The sequence below is a fragment of the Lagopus muta genome, chromosome 12, assembly GCF_023343835.1.
Source record: "Lagopus muta isolate bLagMut1 chromosome 12, bLagMut1 primary, whole genome shotgun sequence".
NCBI lineage: Eukaryota > Metazoa > Chordata > Aves > Galliformes > Phasianidae > Lagopus > Lagopus muta.
Window position 1 is genome coordinate 2,174,627 of NC_064444.1, and position 20,688 is coordinate 2,195,314.

The window sequence follows — 20,688 nt, forward strand, 5'->3', positions numbered from 1 at the left end:
GCCATGGGAAACAGGCGTCTGTTTGCATCTCGCCACCCTGACGTATGTCTACGGCACTGAGGGCATCTGGGGCATCCCCAGGATGAGCTGAACCCTCTGGGCCACCCCTGCTATCCGTTCACTTCTGCACCCTGAGATGTGAGGGTGGGGGCACCTGGGAAGCCCAGCGTGCAGGTTTGCAAACTACCACACCTGGACGACGCTGCTTGGGGCGATGGAGAGCGGCTCTGTGCTAAAGATGACACTTCTGAGAGGAGAAACAAAACACTGACAGCGGAGGTCGAGGAGGTGCTGGGTTTACTGCCATCAGCTGCTCTGAATTATTCAATAAGCATCTCGTTTGCCAGCCTGATGCAGTTCCTTCTCTGCAGCCCCAGTGTGGAGGGGAGATGCCTGATGCTCCGTGTGCTCTGTGCCATCATCCCTTCCCCACCAGCAATCTCAGTCTGTCACTCCTGTACCTGGGGATAACACCTCCACACTGCAAACATTTCTTGTCGCCTCTGAGCCAAGCAGGCTGCAAGCTGCTCTAAATTTATATCTGGAGTCACTCTCCTCCTTCTCTCCCTTCGTGTCTCACCTCTCTTTGCAGTGCTGTGCTCTGGAGTTGGCTTCTCCCTGTTTTCTCACCTCCTCATCCCTCACCTTCAGGGAGAGGAATCATTCCCCGCAGCTGCCTCTGCTTGCTGCCCCGACCCCACGTCTCTCCATCCCATCCCATTACCCAAACCCTGCCCCTTTCGCAGTAACCCCATTACCTGCCCATGTTCACCCACCCACCCCTGCTCTTATCCCATGGGGGTGAGGGGTGACAGCCCACACAGCTCTGCTGTCACCACAACAGCGCTGCTGCTGCCCTGCTCGCATTGCTGCTAATTAAAAACAAACAAGGAGGAGCTGGATGGCAAACATGCTCCTGACCTTGGGGCAGCTGGAGGCAATCAGGAAGCCCCATCCTCTCTATGTCAGCACATGATGGGGATAAGTGGGTGGCTGTAGGCAGCCTGTGTGGAGTTGAGTGGTGTTGTGCAGCGTGGTTCCCCTCTCCCTCTTTGTTCTTCTTCAATTGCACAGCCTGCAGGGTGCAGCCCATGCCTTGGGGGAGGATGTTCTGCAGACCAGGTAAGCTGCAGCGCTGGATTGCTCCATCATGGCTCTGCCAGCAGAATCCATAGGCTTAAAGGAGAAGAGGAATGGTGCTTCCCGAAATAAGAGTGGGCAATGCGTTGCTGCGGTGCTCCCACACCACCACTGCTTGGGCTGGGAGAGGTGGCAGCACAGTCTGAGGGATCAGCTGTGTCAGCTGGCACTGAGCTGAGCTCACTCATCCTGCTATTTTCAACACAATGTGCTATTTTCAAACAGACCCCAGAAGCCTGATGGTGCCCCTGGGATGCCAGCATCATCAGTTCTGGCTGCTCCCCAGCACTGTCACAGCCCCAGGTTGGTGCCCACAGACAACACCTGAGGGCAGGTGTTTCTCTTTACAAGGGTGGATGGTTATGGGACAAGGGGGAATGGTTTTAAATTGAGACAGGGGAGGTTTAGGTTGGATATAGGAGGAAGTTTTTCACACACAGGGTGGTGAGGCACTGGCACAGGTTGCCCAAGGAGGCTGTGGATGCCCCATCCCTGCAGGCATTCAAGGCCAGGCTGGATGTGGCTCTGGGCAGCCTGGGCTGCTGGTTGGTGACCTGCACACAGCAGAGGGTTGGAGCTGGATGAGCATTGTGGTGCTTTACAACCCAGGCCATGCTGTGGTTCTATGATTTTGTGCCCTCTGCACCTTTCTGCACTGCTCGGGGCTGCTGGTGGTGGAGATGCATGCAAGGCGCAGCTCTGCCAGCAAATATGGCATCTGTTGGTGGTGGGGAAGCTGCAAGCAGCACGTTCCCACCGCCACGAGGGCCTTTGCTTCCACCCAGAGCACAGCGTGAGTTGGACAGAGGGAGGGACAGCACTGCAGGGCTGTGGCAGGATCTAAAATAGAAACCTTCACGTGAGCACAAGGGAACAGTGCTCCCCCCGAGGCCGGAGCCTTGAGGCGCTGATAAGCAGTTGTTTGCCTGAGCTCTGCAGCAGGCGGATTTTATCTCTTCCTTGTTCCAGCCCTGCGCTTGGCTGCGATCCGACCTCAGGGTTTTGTTCTGTTTCTCTGCTCCTGCGGCAGCTGCAGAGCTCACAAACGTTCAGGGCTGTTCCAGTGCAGCTGGAAGGGTCCCAGAGGGCAAAACCCCACCTCAGGTTGGGATTCCCTGCCCCAAATCCTGCTGCCACCCCGCTGCAGGCTCACATTGCAGGATGCAGATGTCGGGCTGCTTCCAGCTGTTTTACAACAGGGTGACAACAGCTGTGAGCTCTGCTCAGTTGCAGCACCAGCACGGCACTGTGATATTATTCTTGCCTTCATATAAAGCCCTGCAAATCCCTCCTTCGCTGTCGACAGAAGCAGAACGTTCCATTCTCCTGGCTCTGTGGATGGGAAAGTGCTGCTGAGCTGCTGGGTGATGAAGGTTATTAAATGTCAGGGAGAAATAAAGCTGCTCTTTTGTTTAATATTGTTTTTCCTCCCCTGAGCTGGAAGGGGGTGTGCGCTCCGTGCTGTGGCGAAAGGAGAGGATGGAGCAGAGGGCAGAGGGAGGGATGGAGGGCAGAGCCATGGGGGGCAGCAGGGCTGGGTTGTAGGTGAGGAAATGGGCACTGGAGGATGTCACCTCCCCGATGGCACAGGGGTGGCACGTGGCATTTGGTGGCACGAGGTGTTAATAGCACTGTGATGGCACAGGGGTGGCACCCCGGCTCTGCATCCCCACCTGGGTGGGGAAATGGGTTCTGGAGTTACTTGGTGGCACAGGGGTGGCACGTGGTGTTGGCACCCCTTTGGTGACACAAGGATGGCATTTAGCACTTGGGGGCATGATGTGGAGCTCGGGATCTGCATCTCCTTGGTGGCACAAGGGTGGCACAAGGGTGGCTCTGTCCTGGAGCTCCCAGCAGCACCCTGCAGCAGGGCTGGCACCTGTGGAGATGGAAAAGAGCTGCTGGCGGCTGCGTCACCACCTGCCCTGTTTGCCTTCTTTCATTCCTTTCTTCAATCCCTCGCTGCAGCATTGCACGCTGGCAGAACCAGCCCTGGGGAGGGAGGCTCTGCACGCCTTGGGACACAGGGGATGCTGCTCTGTGCCTGCAGGAAGGAGCAGCTCAGGGATGTGCTTCCAGGGAAAGAGCAAATCCTTGCATGGGGCGCTGGGGGCAGCGCTGGCAGGGCTTTTTTCTTCTTTTTGGGTGTGGAGCTGGTGAGTTTGGGAGCTTTGAATTCAAAGCCTTAAGGGATGCAGCTCCCTGCTGACGGAGCTATTTCCTGTTTTGCTTTATTTTATGTTGGGTTTCCAACACTGGAGCTCCATCTGCACCTTGTGCTGACATTGGGCCTCTCCCTATTCCTCAGGGCTGAGAAATGTGTGTGCATTTCATAGACACAGCGCACAGGGCATCTCACAGCTGTGGGCATTCATTGCAGAGCTGGGCTTTGTAGGACACATAGCTATGACTTGCTCCACCACCAGCACCTCCCCAATGACACGCAGTGCCCATGGCACGTCCCAGCACTGGGTTTGCACAGCAGAGGTGTATCTTGCTGCTGGGATCCTCCCTGCTGCCGTCACATAGCAGGGTGCTGAACGCAGACCTTTGTGCTCTGTGTTTGCTCTTTGTCCATCCCAGCAGGACGGACCCAACTGGCGGCACTGTGCACAATTGCAATGCAACCGTGCAAATGCAGCGCGTGCACGGGCCTCCTGCTTTTGTGCACTGTGCTTGCAAGCAGCCAGGCATGATGCAGAATGCAAGCACAGGGCAGCTCAGCCATCTGCAGCCCTGCACGAAGGCAATATAAGCAGCTGCTCTTCCTCCCATGCATAAATTGCAATGCTGCACCACCGTGCTGCACCCGGCTGCAGGTTGAGCTTCCCAGAAACAAGGAACCAAGAGGATTTTCCCAACTGCTGTGCCAATATAAGGGTGTTGGGCATGGGAGGGTGCAGCTTAGTGCCACTGAATAGATTGGATTAGGAGGGATTTGCAGAGGGGCCCGTCTGGAAGAACGGCTTATGGAGGTGGTTGGAGTGTCACAACGATGCGCGGTGTCGCAACGCGGTGCTGCGGTTGTGTTGGGGAGGAGGGCTCTGCTGGGAGGTACTGATGGCCCTGGGGACAGAAGGGACAGGGGCAGCTCTGTGCTGTGCTCTGGGCTGGGAGAAAGCCAGGGAAGATGCTGCTGGGTGCAACCTACAAACCTGACGCCTTCCTCACCTTGCAAATCTGAGCTGAACCCCTCAGGCTGTGCGTTTTCAGAGGGTGAGCGCCATGCAGCTGCATTGAGCTGGGGGGTATTGGAAATGCAGTATAATGTGTGGTGCAGTGCTATCCTGCACTGTATGCTTTTTGCAGGATTTGGTTCCTAGCTGGGTGCAAACACAATGGCTCCATACAGGTTGCTTGCATGCAGGGCCAGCTTTGGGGCATCCTTGGCAGCGCAGGTGCTGTTGGAGCTGGCACATCATCATGTTCCTCCTATGCTCGCTCTGTCCCAGTCTCTGCAGCAGGATTTTGCATCACATCCTCCTGCCCCTGAGACCTTGCCTGCCTTCCGGAGCTGTCACCACCTTCCCCTGCACAATGCACAGCCCTGCTGCCCTGCATGGTGTTTAGGTTGTGGGCATGGAGCAAAAATTGCCTGATAGCCTCTTCCATGAAAGAGGCACTCCTGAGCTGGGAGGAAAATAGGGCATTTCTGGTGGGTGACAGCCACAGCCACCCCCAGGTCCCTCATCCCCAAAACATGGGGGTGGAGCAGTTGACTGCCCCCAAACCTGAGGGCAGAGCAGTGCTGCAGGCACATAGGATCCCTACAAGCACCCCAGGGTCTGTAGGTGCCCATGGGATCCCTACAAGCACCCCAAGGTGTGTGGGTGCCCATGGGATCCCTGCAAGCACCCCAAGGTGTGTGGGTGCCCATGGGATCCCTGCAAGCACCCCAAGGTGTGTGGGTGCCCATAGGATCCCTACAAGCACCCCAAGGTGTGTGGGTGCCCATGGGATCCCTGCAAGCACCCCAAGGTGTGTGGGTGCCCATGGGATCCCTACAAGCACCCCAAGGTGTGTGGGTGCCCATGGGATCCCTGCAAGCACCCCATGGAAACCAGTGCAGTAGGAGCAGGCGAGTGGAAGGCAGTAAAGCCCTCCTGATGCTGTTATATAAAGAATTCAGGATCTGGGCTGTGTTTTTACATGTCACTTGCAATTCCTGACGTCTGAGTTAATTACAATAATCATCCTCAGCAGACCATCAATTAGTGATGCTCTCGGCTTCCCACTGAGCCTGGATTTTGTCACAGCCACAGCATTTCCCCTATAGGTGGGGGACAGCTGTAGTCCCCCCAAGCATGGGGCCAGGCAGGCTTGGAGCTGCATCCCACTGATGGCCAACATCCTTGCTCCCCTCTGGGGCAGGAGGGATCAATGCCCAACCCCCCAGGAGGGGGTTCTGCTCCCCATAGCATGCAGTGGGTTTGCAGTGCCCATGGGATGCTCTGCCACAGGAGTGGGGGCTCTGCTTTGGGCTTGGGTGGGGTGATGCAGAAGTGGGGGGGGGGGGGAGAGGGAAGGGGTGGTTAAATGGGACCTTGGGTGTTGTGCAGGCACATAGGGCTTCAAAACCTCCCCATATCCCCCCCGGGTATGTGATGTCCCATTGGGGTGATCCCTCTGTGGGGATGCTGATGGATGTGATGATGCTCCTCCACGTTGCTGATGGAGCCCCGTGCCTGTCCCCATCCCCATATCTCACTGTGCTCCCCCCTTCTTCTATCTGGGTTTTTTTTCTCTTTCCCATTCTCACTGCTGTTTCGTTCCCGGAGCAACCGCAGGTAACGCAATCAGGGCTCCCAAAATAAACCAAAGGCGGCGGGGGAAAAAAAAAAAGCTGGGAAAACCCTTTCGGATGAGGAGGGGTTTTGCATCGTACCTCAGCCGGGCTGTGCGAGGAGGGGAGGGGGGGGGGTGATTGGGAGGGGGGCAGGGAGGGGGTGCAGGCTGCGATCGTGAGCGGGGGGGAGCCGCCAAGCGTGGCGAAATCGCACAAAGGCTTTTTTTCCTTCCTCTTCCTCCCAGCGCCGCAGCTGCTGTGCGCCGTGTGCGTGCCTGCGTGGGCAGCTGGGAGGGGGGGGGGGGGGGACGGGACGTGAGCTCCGGAGGGAGGGATCGCGTTGCTGTCGTCCCCGTGCTGTCATCCATCCATCCATCCCTCCATCCATTCATCCCCATTGCCACGAGCCCCGAGCGAAGCGACGTGGCGGCCGCTGGGTGCAGGTAAAGAGCTGGGGGTGTAAAGGTGTGTGTGTGGGGGGGGAACGTGGTGGGACCCCCAAGTGAGGGCAGGCCTTTGGTAGGGGCTTCATCCATCCTCTTTGATGGCTGCGTGCTCCGTCGCTGCTCTCCTTCAGCTCTGTAGGGTGGGCTCCTCCATTGGCACGACGCATGGGGCTCCTTCTAAAGGCTGCCGTGCGGGGCTGAGGGATAAAGGTGGGGGGATAAAGGTGGGGGGACGGCCAAGTTAAGAGCTGGGCTGCAGCCTCTCCAGCCCTCGTGCTCTGTGGTGGATCCAACTGTCATGCACTGAGTGCGGGAGGTCTCAGCCCCGCACTGACCATGGCAGCGTTTCACATCGCAGCACCTGGGGGGAGGAATAACGAGCCAAACGGCCACAGCTTGCTTTTGTTACGCTGTGAAGGTTGGGAGATCCCAGCACAGGGGCCAGGAATGGGGCATGCGGAGTCAGCAAGGACACGGCTGGGTTAAACCCGGATAGAATGGAGCGTGTCTCCGCTACCGGCGCAGGGACAAGGACGTTGGGAGCAGCTCTTGTCGTTCCCAGCTCTGTGTAAGGCAGGAGGTTGGCGTGTGCTGAAAGACGCTCCAGGAGGGGAGGTAGGGGTGGGACGCTCAGATTGGTGGGGTTGCTGTGTTGGATGGAGGTGAGCGTCCTGCTGTTTGCTCGGAGCTGCAGGGGCGGGGGGGGGAGTGAATGGGGACAGGACCGACCAGTTCCCACGGAGCAAACAGGCCGTTCCCTGCAGTGCACGCAGCAACCCTTTGGCAGGAGCACAGCTTTGTGCCCGCTGTGCTTTTGTGCACCTTTGAGACGCCCCGTGCAGAGCAATGCAAGCTGAGAGCCGGGAGCTGAGAGCAGAACGGACGGCTGCAGCGTGGAGCAATGCCAGGGCTGAGCAATGCACGGCCAGAAGGTTTCATTCTGCCTTTCCCTTTCCCAGAGCAGCAGGGAGATGGGCTGGGTCTCCTTGGGGGCTGTTGAGCCTCTGGGTGCTCAGAGGGCAGAGAGCACAGCAATGCAGCCTTGCAGCCCTGAGCACGTGGGGATTGCTATGGTCCTGTGGCACAGCGTGCAGTGATGGGGGGGCATGGCCAGGGGTGGGCAACAGCTCAGAACAGCTCACAGGGGGTTGGGGCTGCCTGGGGAGGGGGGGGGAGCACAGCCAGAACAGCACAGGTGAGAGGTCCTGAGCTTTGCACCTTGTTACAGCTGAGATTAAGCTGAGGGCAGCACTGAGGTGGTTAAAGCCAGGGTTACGATGCTGGGGGGCTCTCTTTCCTCCATTCCTTTTCCTGTTCCCATTTCCAGAAGCTGTAACCCCCGCTGGGCATTGCAGTGCTTCCTCTCCTCTCAGGAAAGCTCCTCCTTTTCCTTCCCCTCCAGAAAGCTCTCAGAGCTGAGCAGGCCATGCGACCTCCCCCACATCCAGATATCCTATTTGCCTGCTGGAAGAAGAGCAGTTCTTAGAGCTGACTCTCTGTGCACGGCTCCAGCCAAGTCCTGGTTTGCAGTGTTCCCTGGCTGTCACCCCCAGCACTGATTTGTTGTTCAGCTGCCCATAGGGAATATAGAAGCTCTGGGCGATGCATGCTCAAGGGGATGCCCATGGCTGGCATGAGCAATCTGTGCAGCATCTAAAGCAGCTTTTGTGGCCTCTGCTCTATGACAATGCTTAACCATGAGCTGGTGAGCAGGAGGTTAAACCCTTTTTGGCCACCTAAGGGCAGAACGCATCTCCTCACGTTGCCTGCAGCCTTGGCCTGGGTTCTGCTGATTCCCACTGCAAGTTTTGAGGTCTTGCACCCCGAAGTCGTTCTCTTGGGGTATCACTGTGTGTGCATGGGTGATGACTGGATGGATGCTGGCACCCAGCCGGATCGCTGTGTTGTAGGGCAGGGCATATGGGACAGGGCTTCGGGTCACCCCTTTGCCTGGTGGTGCAGAGAAAGAGCAAGGCATGGCTGCAGGAGGAGCCCATGCTGCACAGCACTGCTGGCTGCATGTCCGTGGTGTGCATCCTGGCTTGCATCCAGTTCTGGCATAGCCTGGGGTGCTTGGGGACAACTGGGTTGGGATGGATGGGAGCCAGCTGGGAGCGTTCACTGGTCCCTCTGCACTGCAGCCTCTGGATGCTGAGCTGCCTGATGATCCTGGTGGCTGCAGCAGTGTCCTTGGGGCTCTTCTCAGGACTTGGGTTCAAGTGCACGCACGGGGATTTGGTGCTGGTGCCAGGGAAGGGGATGCTTCACCAGAGATGAGACTTGGGGACGGTCGCACGCAGCCCGGTGTCACCCATCAGGCTGGGGGATGGCAGATCCCAAGTGTGGCTCACGGAGCTCATCTGGGCTAAGTGATGAGAAACCCTCTTGAAGGACACAGAAAGCATGCCAGCTCTGTGTGGCTGTGATGTATCCGATGGGGAGCAGCCTCGTGTGCCTACCCTGTGCAACTGCTGCTGGGTGCCATGTGGGTGCTGATGTCACCCTGTCCTTCCCCTGCCTTTCAGATGCCCCATGACAGCCTGTCCCCCAGCGCACGGCCCCACCTGCCATAGCCATCCCCTCCTCCCTGGTTCCTGATGGTGCAGTGAGGGCCGGGCAGACGAGCACCCACCAGAGCACCGCACCTCCTGCAGAGCCATGGAGGCCCCCCCAGATGTGCCCGTTGGGAACCTCATCGACTTCAGCACCGAAGCAGCCACCCGTGCCCCCTCAGAGCCCTCTCCTCTGGCCATCCCCAGTGACAACGGGCACCTGGAGGAGGTGACAGCAGAGGAGAGCGATGCCACCGAGTCGGCAGACAGCGAGAACGACATGGGTGAATCCCCCACGCATTGGGGCCACCGCCGCTCCTCCTCAGGTGAATCCTTCTCCTCCAACCACAGCACTGGGTCGGCCAGGGATGAGGCAGCGTCCGAGCGCCGGGACTTCGTGCGGCACTACGTGGAGAAGATCTTCAGCGGGGGGTGAGCAGCCTCAGAGTGATGGATGGCATCGGGGCTCAGTGCCTATCTTGGCAGCTCAGCTCCCGCTCCAGCTGCTGCCTCTTCTCCCTTTTCCCTCCCCCTTTCTGAGCAGTGGGAGATGGAGGATCCAAAAGGCATCCGAAAAGATGCGCCCGCATCATCCTCACGCGTCCTCTCTGCATCCACCCCGCACCGCTCCACCCAGGATCCATAGGGGAAGCCTCAGCTCTAACGGTGTTTTATTTCCCAATTCCTCCATTGCAGAGAGGATCTGGAGCAGGAGGAGAAGGCGAGGTTTGGGGAGCTGTGCAGCGGTGAGGACGGGAAGGGCAGGGAGTGGTTCGCCAGATACGTGAGCGCACAGGTGAGTGCCAGTGCTGGGGATGGAGGGTTTGGGATGGCAGATTGGGCAGCGCTCCAGAGCAGTGCTGTAGAACAGCGGGACGTGTGGGAAGGAAGCACAGAGGGCATCTCGGTGCAGTTATGCACCCGATGGCTGTGATGCTATAACACAAGCCCTGGGTTTGTGCCTGCAGCGCTGCAACTCCAAGTGCGTGTCAGAGCAGACCTTCTACCGCCTGATGCAGTCCTTTGCCCTGGTGCTGTTTGAGTAAGTGCTGGAGGGTTTGGTTTGTTGCAGCCACGAGCACAAAGCTGCTCTGTTGGGGTCCTTACTGAGCCCCCCCCCCCCATCAGGTGTCACCAGATGGATGACTTCAGCCCCGCCAAGAACCTCATGACCATGTGTTTCACATACTACTACATCGGTAAGGGGCACCTGCACCCTGTGCTGGGGGTGAGCTGCTCTGTGTGAAGCTGTTGTGCATGGAGAGGGTGATGGGAAGGCTCTGAGCTTGGTGTTGTCCGTGCTGACTGTATGGGGAGGCTGATGGGTGGGTTCCTGAGCTGGCTTTAACTTGGCTGATTCTGACACCAACCAGAAAAGAGCCTCCCTGGGCCCAGAGCCACGCAAACCTTGCTGGGTTGGGTTGCCCTTGCTTCTTGCTGGGGGTATGTGGTGATCTCCAGATGTTCCCCAGCCCTGGGGACATCAATAACACTTCATTCCCTGTTGGGTAGAGGTCACACCCCCATGGCAAGCTGGATCTCCTGTCCGAAACCTACAAGGATTGGCATGAGGAGGGTTTCTCTCTGGTTTCTTGTCTTTGTAACACTGCTCAGAGCTGATCCCTGGAGCCAAGGGGGAATGAGCTCTTGGGGTGTCACCCACAGGGAAGACCCACGCGCTGCCCCTGGAGGCCAAGGAGAAGCCCACAGGCAGCATTGACTCCTACCTGAAGTCGGCCAACAGCTGGTTGGCAGAGAAGAAGGACATTGCAGAGCGGCTGCTGAAAAACACATCAGCCAAGACAGAGAATGTCAAAGGCTTCTTTGGGGGCCTGGAAACCAAGCTGAAGGGTCCTGTGGCCAAAAAGAGCGAGTGGGTACCTCTGTGTTGGGTGGGCAGGGTGGGCTGATGGCGCCAGGAGCCAACTGGGCTTGGGGATATGGGAAAGAGGTAGGGTGATAATGGCCATGGGAAGACAGCTCCTGGCCGGTCCCTGTGCTTTGTGCTTTGGGCATCTCATGACATGGGAGTCCTGTGTTCCTTGGGGTGGTGATGCCTGGTTCCAGGAGATGCTGCCACTGCTCTGTGGTCTTCCGGATCCAGCCCGTGGGATGGGCACCAACATCTCCTGTCTGCCTTTCTGGCTCTGGGGAGGGTGGCACAGAAGCAATGTTTCACATGAGATTTCCCTTGCCAAGGGGTCTGGGTGGTGTTGTTCTGGTTGTCACTGCGCTTCTTGGGAGCTAACACCGATTTCTGTGCCACAGCGAAGGTGAGGACAAACCAAAGGAGAAGCTGAAGAAGACGGGTGAGTGGAGCCAGCATTGCTGATTCAGGCATGGCAAATGCATCTGCAGGGAGGGAGCGTGGAAGTGCTGGAGCTGTGGGGATGGGGGGAGCACAGGGAGGGCTGGTGCCGTGTCTTCCTGAGCTCCCTGTGCCCAAATGTCACCGTGTGTCCCCACAGTTTCCATGCAGAGCCCAGAGGAGGAGAAGAAAGGAGAGAAGATCTACTTGTACATGCACCTCAAGCAGCAGCCTATTTGGTAACGCCGGGCAAGGTGGCTTCTGCTGGGGTTTGCCACTTGCCTACACACTGTCTGAGGCTGGGGGTGGGCAGCATAGGATCCCCCTGGTGGGGGGGGGAGCACGAAGCCCTCACTTACCCCAATTGGACCCATTGAGTCACCTCCCAGCCTGTGGGATGCAGGTGTGGGGGGCACAAAGAGGGAGGATCACCTCTGACCCCCATCCCTGCCCCATAGGCACAACCTCCGCTTCTGGAACGCCGCCTTCTTCGATGCCGTGCACTGCGAGCGCAGGAAGCGCTCCCCCACCACCAGGTAGGATCCTCCTCCCCTTCAATTCGGGGAGCAGAAAGGTTTCCCTGCTCATTTCGCATCGTCATCGACACTCGTGGGCAGCCAGGCCACTGGAACTGCGTTTGCTTTGACTAAGCCCCCAAATTAGCAGCAGCAAATGTCTCGCAAGGACGTGCGCCGCCGGCAGCTGCTCTCTGCTCCGGGTGCCGTTCCCAATTACTCTGATGGCTGAGTCCGACTAACGAACGCTCCCGGCATCTCAGGGGGAGGGGCGATGGGAGGGGGGAGGAGGTGGTGTCACTAAATTCCTCTTTTTCTCTCTCTTTTCCCTCTCTCTGCCTCTCTGCCTCCTCCTGTCCGTCCTTCTCCCCCTCTCCCTCCATCCACCTCTCTTGCATGATCTGTCCCGTGCCACTTTTGTCGGTCTGCTGCCGCTCCAGAGGGAACGTTGGGGAGGAAGAGGAGAAGAGGTGTGTGTCTGTCTGCATCCCTCCTTCACATCACCTGCCAGGGGTCCCTTCAGCCCCAAACGCTGCCTGGGGGGCCTCACGTGTGCATTTCAAAACCGGGGAGCAGCAGATGCATGAGATTTGTGCATCACGCAGAGCTGCAAATGAATGGGTTTCTCTGCCATTAATGCTGCTTTGCTGAAAGAACCCCCGCCTGCAGCATGGTGCAGTGGGAATGGGATACCTGGCTGCTGGGGGATGGAGCTGCGTCCTGGGCAGGTTTTGGGGCATGAAGTGGGGCTGTCTGTGCAGAAAGCATCACTCTCTCCCATCCTTCCTGCTTGCTGTCGTTGCTGGAAAGGGCATTTGCGGTTGGAAGATCTGCTCCTTGATTTTTTTTGCCATCCCTATATACAAATCAAGCTGCAAACTGGGGCTGTGTTATAATTGCAAGTGAATCCTCCCAGCTTGAGGGAGCCCCAGGTGGGTCAGTGGTGCTGGGATCTGGGCATGCTCCAAACTGCAGGAGCATGGCACGTCTGACTGGTGAGCAAACCCCTCGAGGTGAGAGCTCTTCGAGTCTTGGCCATAAATCGTTCTCATGGGTAAGGATAACTTTGTTTTGCTCGGATGGAGCATCAGCCTGCAGCAGGAGGAAAGGAAGGAGGGAACCCTGCATCTGCCCCTGCTGAGCCCAAGGGTCTGGGCAGAGCTCAGTGATCCCACGCTGAACATGCAGCCAAAAGCACAGCAGATTGGTCTTGAGTGCTTTGAAGAGTGGGCTCCTTCCCATGGAGCTCTCATCCTTTTCATGTTTCAGCTCTCTGCATCTGAGTTAAGCTCCCTGATCTCTGCCCAGCACCGCGTCCTGCTCGCCGTGCACCCCCACTCTTCTCCTCTTCCTTCTCCTCCATATGGATGTATCTCTTCTTCCTCTCCCTTTCTCCTCGCCTTTCCTCTCACCCTTGGCTGTGACCTCTCAGAAGGGAACTGGCTTCATCCTGGAGCTGCACTTTCCCTGGTGTGCATGCACTGAGCTCCACCCCAGCACCGTGCACCACTGCACAGTGACACTGCAGTCCTGCCCAGCGTGACTTTATTCCCAAAGTCCCATGAGTGGGACCTGTGTCACCACCTAGAGCTAGTTGCAGAGCTCTCAAGCCTGAAGCCCCATCCTGTGAAGGCTGTGCATTGATCACATTGCTGGGGAATGGGGTAAGGGGAGCTGGGGCATCCTTGAGTGCAGTGCTGGGGATGTGGTTTGGGGCTGGGGAGGCGAATGAGAGCCCTCATGCATGGCTGGGGGCTCCAGGATCTGCAGGCCGCTGTGCAGCAGGCAGGGAAGTGCCTGAAGGTGAGGATGGGCACAGCCCTATTGGGATGGGCATCCCCAAGAGCTGCAGGCTTCTTCCCCCTCGCCATAAGGAGGGCTCCGAAGGTCAGGTGTGAAATCAAAGCTGTTTTTTGGTGGTAGAAGACTTTTTCCCAGGATGTTTCTTGCTGGGGGGGTGATTGGTGATGCCAGGTGGGTTCATGCTTTGCAGGGAGAAGTGGTGCCACATGACACAGGAGGAGCGGGACGACAGCCTGCGCTTCAATGAGAACATCACCTTCGGGCAGCTGGGGTGAGCAGGGCGTGCAGGAACCCCATGTGCCACACTTGGGATGTCCCCTGTGCTGGGGAAATGGGCAAAGCATCCCCAGTGCTTCTCCCTGGGACTTGCTTCTGGCCTTTCGCTGGCAAATCCCAGCCTGCAGCATCCCAGTGTGGGGCCCACATTTGAGCATCGCCTGCCACAGAGGGCAGCGGCGAGGAAGAGGAGGGTGGGGAGGAGGAAGGGCCGTGTGGCCCTGCCCTCATCAAGAGCCCCTCTGTCCTTCCTCAGCACCTTCATCCACAACATGCTGGCGTTCGGCCTCACCAAGAAGCTCTGCAGCGACTTCCTCAAGAAGCAGGCGACCATCGGCAATCTGGATGAAGGTGGGGCTGGGCAGGGGGATGTGATGCACAGCACCCCCCACTGGGATGTGATGATCCCTCCACTGGGATGCTGTGGCACCGACCCAAGCATCGCTCTCCCTCTCCCCTTGTAGAGCAATACAAGCTGCTCAGCGACCACATTGAGCAGATGGCCAGCGAGTAGCGGCATGGCGAGATGGCAACCAGAGTAGGTGGGGAGGGCAACCTGCCCCCAGAACAAAGCTGGGCTGCTCGAAACCACCCAAACACACACGTGTGGAGCTGCCATACACCCGCATGACCATCCGCCAGACTTCAGAGCTGCGCCGTGGGCAGCCTGTAGAAATAGGAGCCAACAGCCCCAATCCCTTGCCGGAGCCTCCTGTGTGTATTTCCAGAGCAGACAGACCCCAGCAATGTGTTTTGTCACTTAAACAAACAAACAAAACAAAAAAGGCAAGAAAGAAGCAAGCTGAGAAATAGGAGTGGTTGCTGCTCCCACTCTGCCTGCATCAGTGCAGCCCCAGCTATGCAGCCGAGCAGGTTCTGATGCGGGTCCCGATGCGCTCCTTGGCACGGCGGCTGCAGGACGTTGGGACACGGCTGTCCCCAAAGTGGAGTTTTCCATGGGAACGTGTTCCTCGTGCAGCTTTCCCCGTGTATCCCATAAGAGAAATAGCAGAGCAGGGCCCCGAGGCAGGGCCCCCCTCCCAGCCCTGCTGCCAGACGGCTGTTTGCTTGAGGGAGGCCGCTGCCGGTTTGCACTTTGTGTGTGATTGATGGAGAGGAGCTCTCTCCTCATTCCTGCTGCATTTATCTCCTATCCCCCACCTCCCCTTCCCCTGAACCTAAAGAATATATTATCTGCATGTGTATTTTTCTAAAAAATAAATAAACAAAACACTCTCCCTTTGATTCCCCCTTCTTCCCCGTGTCCGTTGCGCTCTGGTTCATCCATCTCGGGATCTGAGATGTTTCAGGGCTGGATGCTTATGTCCCCATGTCCATGTGGTCTCTTTGTGGCCATGCTGTGTCCCTGCCCTGCAGCACTCCCTGGAGGGCATGCAGTCCATTCATGGGGGGCTCCTTCAGGCCCAATTCCTGCAGAAATGGGGTACAGGAATGGATGAATTCCATCCCTGGGTCACCACCTGTGCTGAGGTGTCTTATCTGGGCTTCTCCTTGGGAAAACATGGGTGTGGGCTGATTAGCTCCAGAAAAGCAGAGGGAATGGCATGACCTGTGACAGCTGCTCCTGCTCTGTGATAAACCCCCTGATGTTGAGAAGTGTGGGGCTGGGGCAGTGCAGGTGCCCCACGGCACCTCCAGGCTGCTGTGTGCATAATGGGGTGGAGACCTACATGGGATGGAGACCTATAGGGCCGTTCATCAGCGTGGCAAAGGGCAGCTGCTGGGGTTGGTTGCTGGGTAGGAGGGGCAATGCCTTAAACTGGAGTGTGAGCAGCTGTGATGGAAGTGTGTGCAGGTAAGGGTAAGGTTGGGGTGCTCTGAGCATGGTGAACAGCCCTCTCTCCACCTTCCTTCCTCCAGGGATAAGAGAGCTTCTGCTTCCCAGGCCCTGAGGATTTTACTGTATATCAGAGCTGCTCAAAGCTCTCCCTGTTGTCACAGCATCTGGGAGCAAGATCTGCTTTTAAAGAAGGGAGTTAGTGATGGAGGTACGGTTACCACTGACCCTAAGCCCTCCTTTGCTCCTCTGTCGCCACCTTTTCAGATGTTCATCAGCCACAATTTGTCGGTGAGAGGGAGGGGAGCCCGTGCAGTCAGTGGGTGGCTGTGACTGCTGGAGGACCAACTTTTGTGGTGTGGGGCAGGAGATGCTGTGAGCTGGGCGTAGGGCCACACACCGAAACGCAAGGGCTGCACGTCCTCTGGGGGGATGCTGGGCTCCCTTTGGGGATGCTGGTGGGTACCGCAATAGCTCTAAAGGGGCAGCACCCCAGTGTTGCACCCGGAGGGAGGCAGATCGGACCCGTGAGCGATAGAACTCGGTTTCGCGGCCCCACCGTGTGTCTGCAGAGCGAAATGCAGCTCTGGCTGCTGCTGCCCGCTGTCGTGCACGGGGAAATCCAGGCAGAGGCGCTCCCGTTTGTTTCTCCGTTGGGACAGCGTGCACGGGTCGGGCTGCTGCAGAGCTGGAGCTGCGGTGTGTCCGAGCCTCCGTGCATACAGGACCATATAGGAACGTGCATACAACGCCTGTATAGGAAAATGACCTCTTTTAAGATGTATATATTGTATATTATTTTTTTCCTTTCAGGAGCACAAATGTCCCCAGTCTGCCTTGCAGGGCTACTGCAGGGAATCATCACTCCTGCTTTGGGATGGCTGGCAGATGAGCTGGAGCCACTCTGCTTGCACAGACAGAGCCCTGGCCAGTGAGAGAACACATCTGTCCTTCATGACCACATCTCAGATGTGACTCACATCCTTTTGCTTTGCTCTCCCAACCCAAGCTGCTGTGTTCAGGCAAGGTCGCTGCCGGGGATGCTTTCCAGCTCACTTTCAGCAGGGTTTCACCATGCCCATCACTTCTGGCTCCCCGGAGGCTGATGGCTTCAGCTGTGAGCAGAGCAGGACGTGCTCTGCGGGGGGCTGGATCAGCTGGAAAATCCCTGTCTGCTCCTGCCAGGGCTGCATGCTGCTCTCCCCAGCAGACAGTGCTGGAGTTGGCTGTGCACAGTGCTCAGCACACAGTGCTCACACACATCAGAGGATGTGGGGATGCGCTCGGGTGAACTGGTGGCTTTGTTCCTGTGGTCAGACATAGCAGTGCTTCTACTGCACGGTGCCACCAGGATTGGGAGCCCGTGGGGTTGCTCTTGCCCTTCTAGCAGCACACAGCCTCCCCAGGGAGAGGGGTGGGACGTAGGATCTCGTGCTGCATCTGCACCAGGGCATCTTCTCCATCCTCTGCCCCGAAAATGCCAACAAAACGATTCCTCTTCGTTCCCCAGGGACTGGGTGTAAGTGAGGGCTGTGGCATGGAGCAGAAGAGGGCTGCTGGTGGGACAGGCAGCCAGCAATCACTGCTTCACTGAAGAAAGGGCAAGGGGAGATGGTTTGCACGTGGCTGTTAGCACCCATCCCCTCCTGTGCCCACGGGGGGCTACCAGTCTTGGCGGAGGGGATGCTCCAGGGGCTCTGCACTCAAGGGTGTTCAGCTGTAAGCAGGGGGTCGAATTGCCTGGGGTGGCACTGTGGCTCTTTGTGGTGTTTTCTCCTTGTTTTCCTCCTCGCTGTCTGCTGGCAGCGATAGCAGCAAAAACACCCCGAGTGATGCCTGCGTGGTGCGGCTGCGCAGGGCAGCGATGTGACGCACGGAGCAGAGGAGCAGGAGGTGACAGCTTCCCTGCAGGCACCTGCAAATGTCCTCATCCCAGCACATCCCTACTTCTGCTCCCATCAGGGGTGCCAGGTCCCAACCCTGGGGAGTTGTGAGGGGTGGTCTGGCAGTGATGGATGGCAGAGGGGTGCAGGAGGCTTGGCCCCCACCTCCCAGCGTTCTGCTCGCTCTAGGTGTGTTCACCCCCCCACTTCACCTCCTGGCTCCGACTCTCACTTCAATCAAAAGCATCCTGCATTTCCCCCCTCCCCTCCATGTGCATTTTCAGCCTGTGCTAAAACAGCCCTGTTTTTCTGGCTGGTTAGTCGTGCTCACCCAGGTGGAAAGCTCGCTCATGCAGCAGGAGCAAAGCATTTAACAGAGCTCAGTGCGTTCCTTCCTGCCCTTCTCTTGCAGCTGCAAGGGAAAACCAGAAGCTCTCGACCTCCGCTGCTCCGAAGCTCTCATTTCCCAGCGGGGCACAAAACCCTCTGCTCAGAGCACAGAACCACGTGTCCTCGTGCTGCAGAAGTTGGGGACAGCCTGTCCCAGCCTGGTGACACCCACTGCCTGCAGGGACAGCCTGTGCCAGCGAGAACACAAAGCGCTTTGCGCAGAGCGGCTGCAAAACGTCCGTCCCCCCCCCCAACCCCCATTCCCCATGCACACACACACATCGAATGCATCCTGAGGTTTGTGGAACTGGAGTCAACGTGCCTCTTTCTTCTCTTAATTGCTGTAATTTGTCCAGCTCTCATACAGCCAGGCTCGGCTCCGGGCTCTCTCTAGGTGGATGCATTTTGGTTGCTGTGTGGATGGAGTGATGCAGCAGATGTGCTGTGCCCTCTGTGTGCATCCTGCACGTGGGTTGTTCTGCTCCTGGCATCATTCCCGTGCCCCCAGTGGGGGGCTCCTCATTGGGAACAGGACTATGTGGGATCAGAGTCTGGAAACCACAGCCTGGGAAACGAGTGCAGAGAAGAGAAGGGGGAGGTGTTGATGCTAGGCTGTTCTGGCGGTGGGCAGAGGGCTGTGCTGGTGCTAATTAATGGGAGGTTGGGGGTGGCTGGGGCTGCTGCCTCCACCCTGCCCTGGGTGCCATGGGGAGGCGCTCGTGGGCTGGTAGGCGCTTGGATGAGGCTTTGCCTGGCTCCTGGGATGTGACAGGGCTGAGGTGTCCCCCTGCCACGAGCGCTGCCCCGTCCCAATTGGATCCCACGAGGTGTCCCATGGCCAGGCTCTGCCTGCAGCCACCCAAAGCTCCGTGCACGGAGCCCCTCGGTGACAACACTGCAGCGTCCCCAGGGCCCCAGCGATGCATGTGCTGTGTCCCCACCGTCCCCATACCCATCAGGGTGGCGTTGTTTTGCTCCGCGAAGGCGGATGGGAGCCGCCGCCATCCGAGCACTGAACATTTTTAATCTCCTGCTCCCGCTCCATGCAATTAACTTGATTCCCTCCCCTCGTTTCCTGCAGAGGTTTAATTAAAATGCATTGTTTGCCTCGCCAATTATTTGCTCTGTCCCCCGGATAACCTCTGTGCAGTTGCTGGCTTGGTGGGTCTTTTTTTTTTCCTTCTTATTGCTGGCAAGCTTGCTCCCTGCCCCACGGCTCCTGCAGCATTTACCTGCCCATCCCTGGCGCTGGGGGGGTGAGCAAGGCGTGCCCTGAGCAGCTGAAACAACAAGCCCTTGTTGACTTTGCTTTGAGTTCCCTGCACTCGGCAGCTGCTGCTCCAGCAGGTGATAATTGAAACCGGGAGCGACCTGCATGGCAGCGGGGCTGGGGGTTGTGCTTGGATGTCAGCTCCTGGTGGCGGAGTGGAGAATCGGTGGGGCTGTGCTTGGGGGTATGAGGCTGTGGGGATACGCGGATCCGAGGCTATGGGGACACGGAGCCATGGGGCTGCAGGGACGTGGGGTTATAGGGCCATGGGGACACGAGGCTATGGGGCTACGTGGATGGGGAGGATGCAGGGGTGTGGGGACATGAAGCCGTCAGGATATGGGTAAATGGAGCCATGGGGATACAGGGCCATGGGGACACAGAACCGTGGCGATGTGGGGACGCTGAGTGGAGCAGCACCCATTGGCTCTGCACCGAAGAGCAGGATTCACGTGGCTGCAGCCCTTGGGGTGCTGCAAGGTCATTCATCAAAGATGCTTTCCTTGAGCCCTGCATTTCAGGGAAGGGGTGCTCAGCTTCCTAAATATAGTTGAACTGAAATGCCACGCCGCTTGAAGCAGGGCCAAGGCAGCTGCTCGTGGGTTGGCAGTGTCCCCACGGCGCGGTGTGCAGGTGGCTCCATGGGGACCGTGGCACTGAGCAGTCCCCATAGCTGGATGCAGTCAGGGAGGGGTGAGCCTGGTGGTAGGAGGGCTTGGAGAGGTGCCTGTGCTTAAAGGAGGGAGGGAAATTGGAGGTAGAGCAGGAAATTGGGTGTCTGTCTCTCTGTCTGCGTTCAAAAGAGGTTCTCCAGGTGCAAAGCTGGATGAAAGCTTAGGGGTCACAAAGTGGGATGGCCAACCTGAGTCAGTGCAGTGAGGGACCTCCTGGCTCTACACTGTACCCTAAGCACCCTCGGGCCCCACTGGGATCCCACTCTGCATTTGCCCTCTGATTTGGAGCCTTTTGGGATTCGTCCTTTTGTTCTCCCCACAACAACCTTCTTGGTTCTTTATCCCAAACATCCTGCAGAGCAGCATTGCTGTTGCCTGCCCATAGTGCAGGGATGGGGATGAGCTGCCCCAGGGCTCTGCGGGCTTTAAAGGGGCATTCTTTGTGTGCAAATCCAGATATCCTGAGTTTTGGGGCATGGAGGAGCTGAGCTCTGAGGCAGGAGATGTGATGCTGGCCTTGAATTTGGACTGAGCACATGGATGCTCCCCATATTCCTGTGTGCTCTGCAGTAGGACAAAGGATGTGACTTTGAGAACCCCCTCGGTTTGGGGTCTTTTAGGTTGAAGTCTGCGCTCCCAGCTGTTAGAGCCTCATAATTGGAAGCTTTCTGTTGCTTGCTCCTCTCATGCAAAGCAAAGCTCGGAAGCAGCAGGCAGTGATTGAGCCGAGGGCTGCGCCACCAAAGTGAAAATTTGAGTGGAAATGTAATTTTTCTCCCACAAAGCTGGTAAAGGGGATCCTGGGGACACAACCACGAAGAAACCGTGCCCCAGCAGTGCAGGGACA

At 57.8% G+C, this 20,688-nt stretch overlaps 1 protein-coding gene across 4 annotated transcripts; it reads left to right on the forward strand.

Annotated features, from left to right (window-relative positions):
* The first annotated feature begins 1,022 nt into the window (after positions 1 to 1,022).
* On the forward strand, positions 1,023 to 15,070 carry KIAA0513 (KIAA0513 ortholog). Of its 4 annotated transcripts, none has more exons than XM_048958864.1 (13): positions 1,023 to 1,122; positions 8,898 to 9,356; positions 9,621 to 9,720; positions 9,893 to 9,966; positions 10,053 to 10,123; positions 10,590 to 10,797; positions 11,193 to 11,233; positions 11,393 to 11,471; positions 11,691 to 11,768; positions 12,188 to 12,217; positions 13,741 to 13,821; positions 14,083 to 14,177; positions 14,291 to 15,070. In XM_048958864.1, the coding sequence occupies exons 2-13, from the start codon at positions 9,031 to 9,033 to the stop codon at positions 14,338 to 14,340; spliced, it is 1,233 nt and encodes a 410-aa protein (XP_048814821.1). In that variant the 5' UTR covers positions 1,023 to 1,122; positions 8,898 to 9,030; the 3' UTR covers positions 14,341 to 15,070. The 4 variants fall into 4 exon arrangements, with proteins under 4 accessions (XP_048814821.1, XP_048814819.1, XP_048814822.1 ...); XM_048958862.1 differs by lacking the exon at positions 1,023 to 1,122 and adding an exon at positions 6,237 to 6,369; XM_048958863.1 differs by lacking the exon at positions 1,023 to 1,122 and adding an exon at positions 6,837 to 6,987.
* Positions 15,071 to 20,688: the final 5,618 nt, after the last annotated feature.

Coding starts and splice junctions, on each gene's coding strand:
- KIAA0513 (XM_048958864.1), top strand. CDS start 9,031: ATGGAGGCCCCCCCAGATGTGCCCGTTGGGAACCTCATCGACTTCAGC. Junction 9,721..9,892: donor CCAGATACGTGAGCGCACAG/GTGAGTGCCAGT, acceptor TTGTGCCTGCAG/CGCTGCAACTCCAAGTGCGT. Junction 11,234..11,392: donor GGAGAAGCTGAAGAAGACGG/GTGAGTGGAGCC, acceptor GTGTCCCCACAG/TTTCCATGCAGAGCCCAGAG.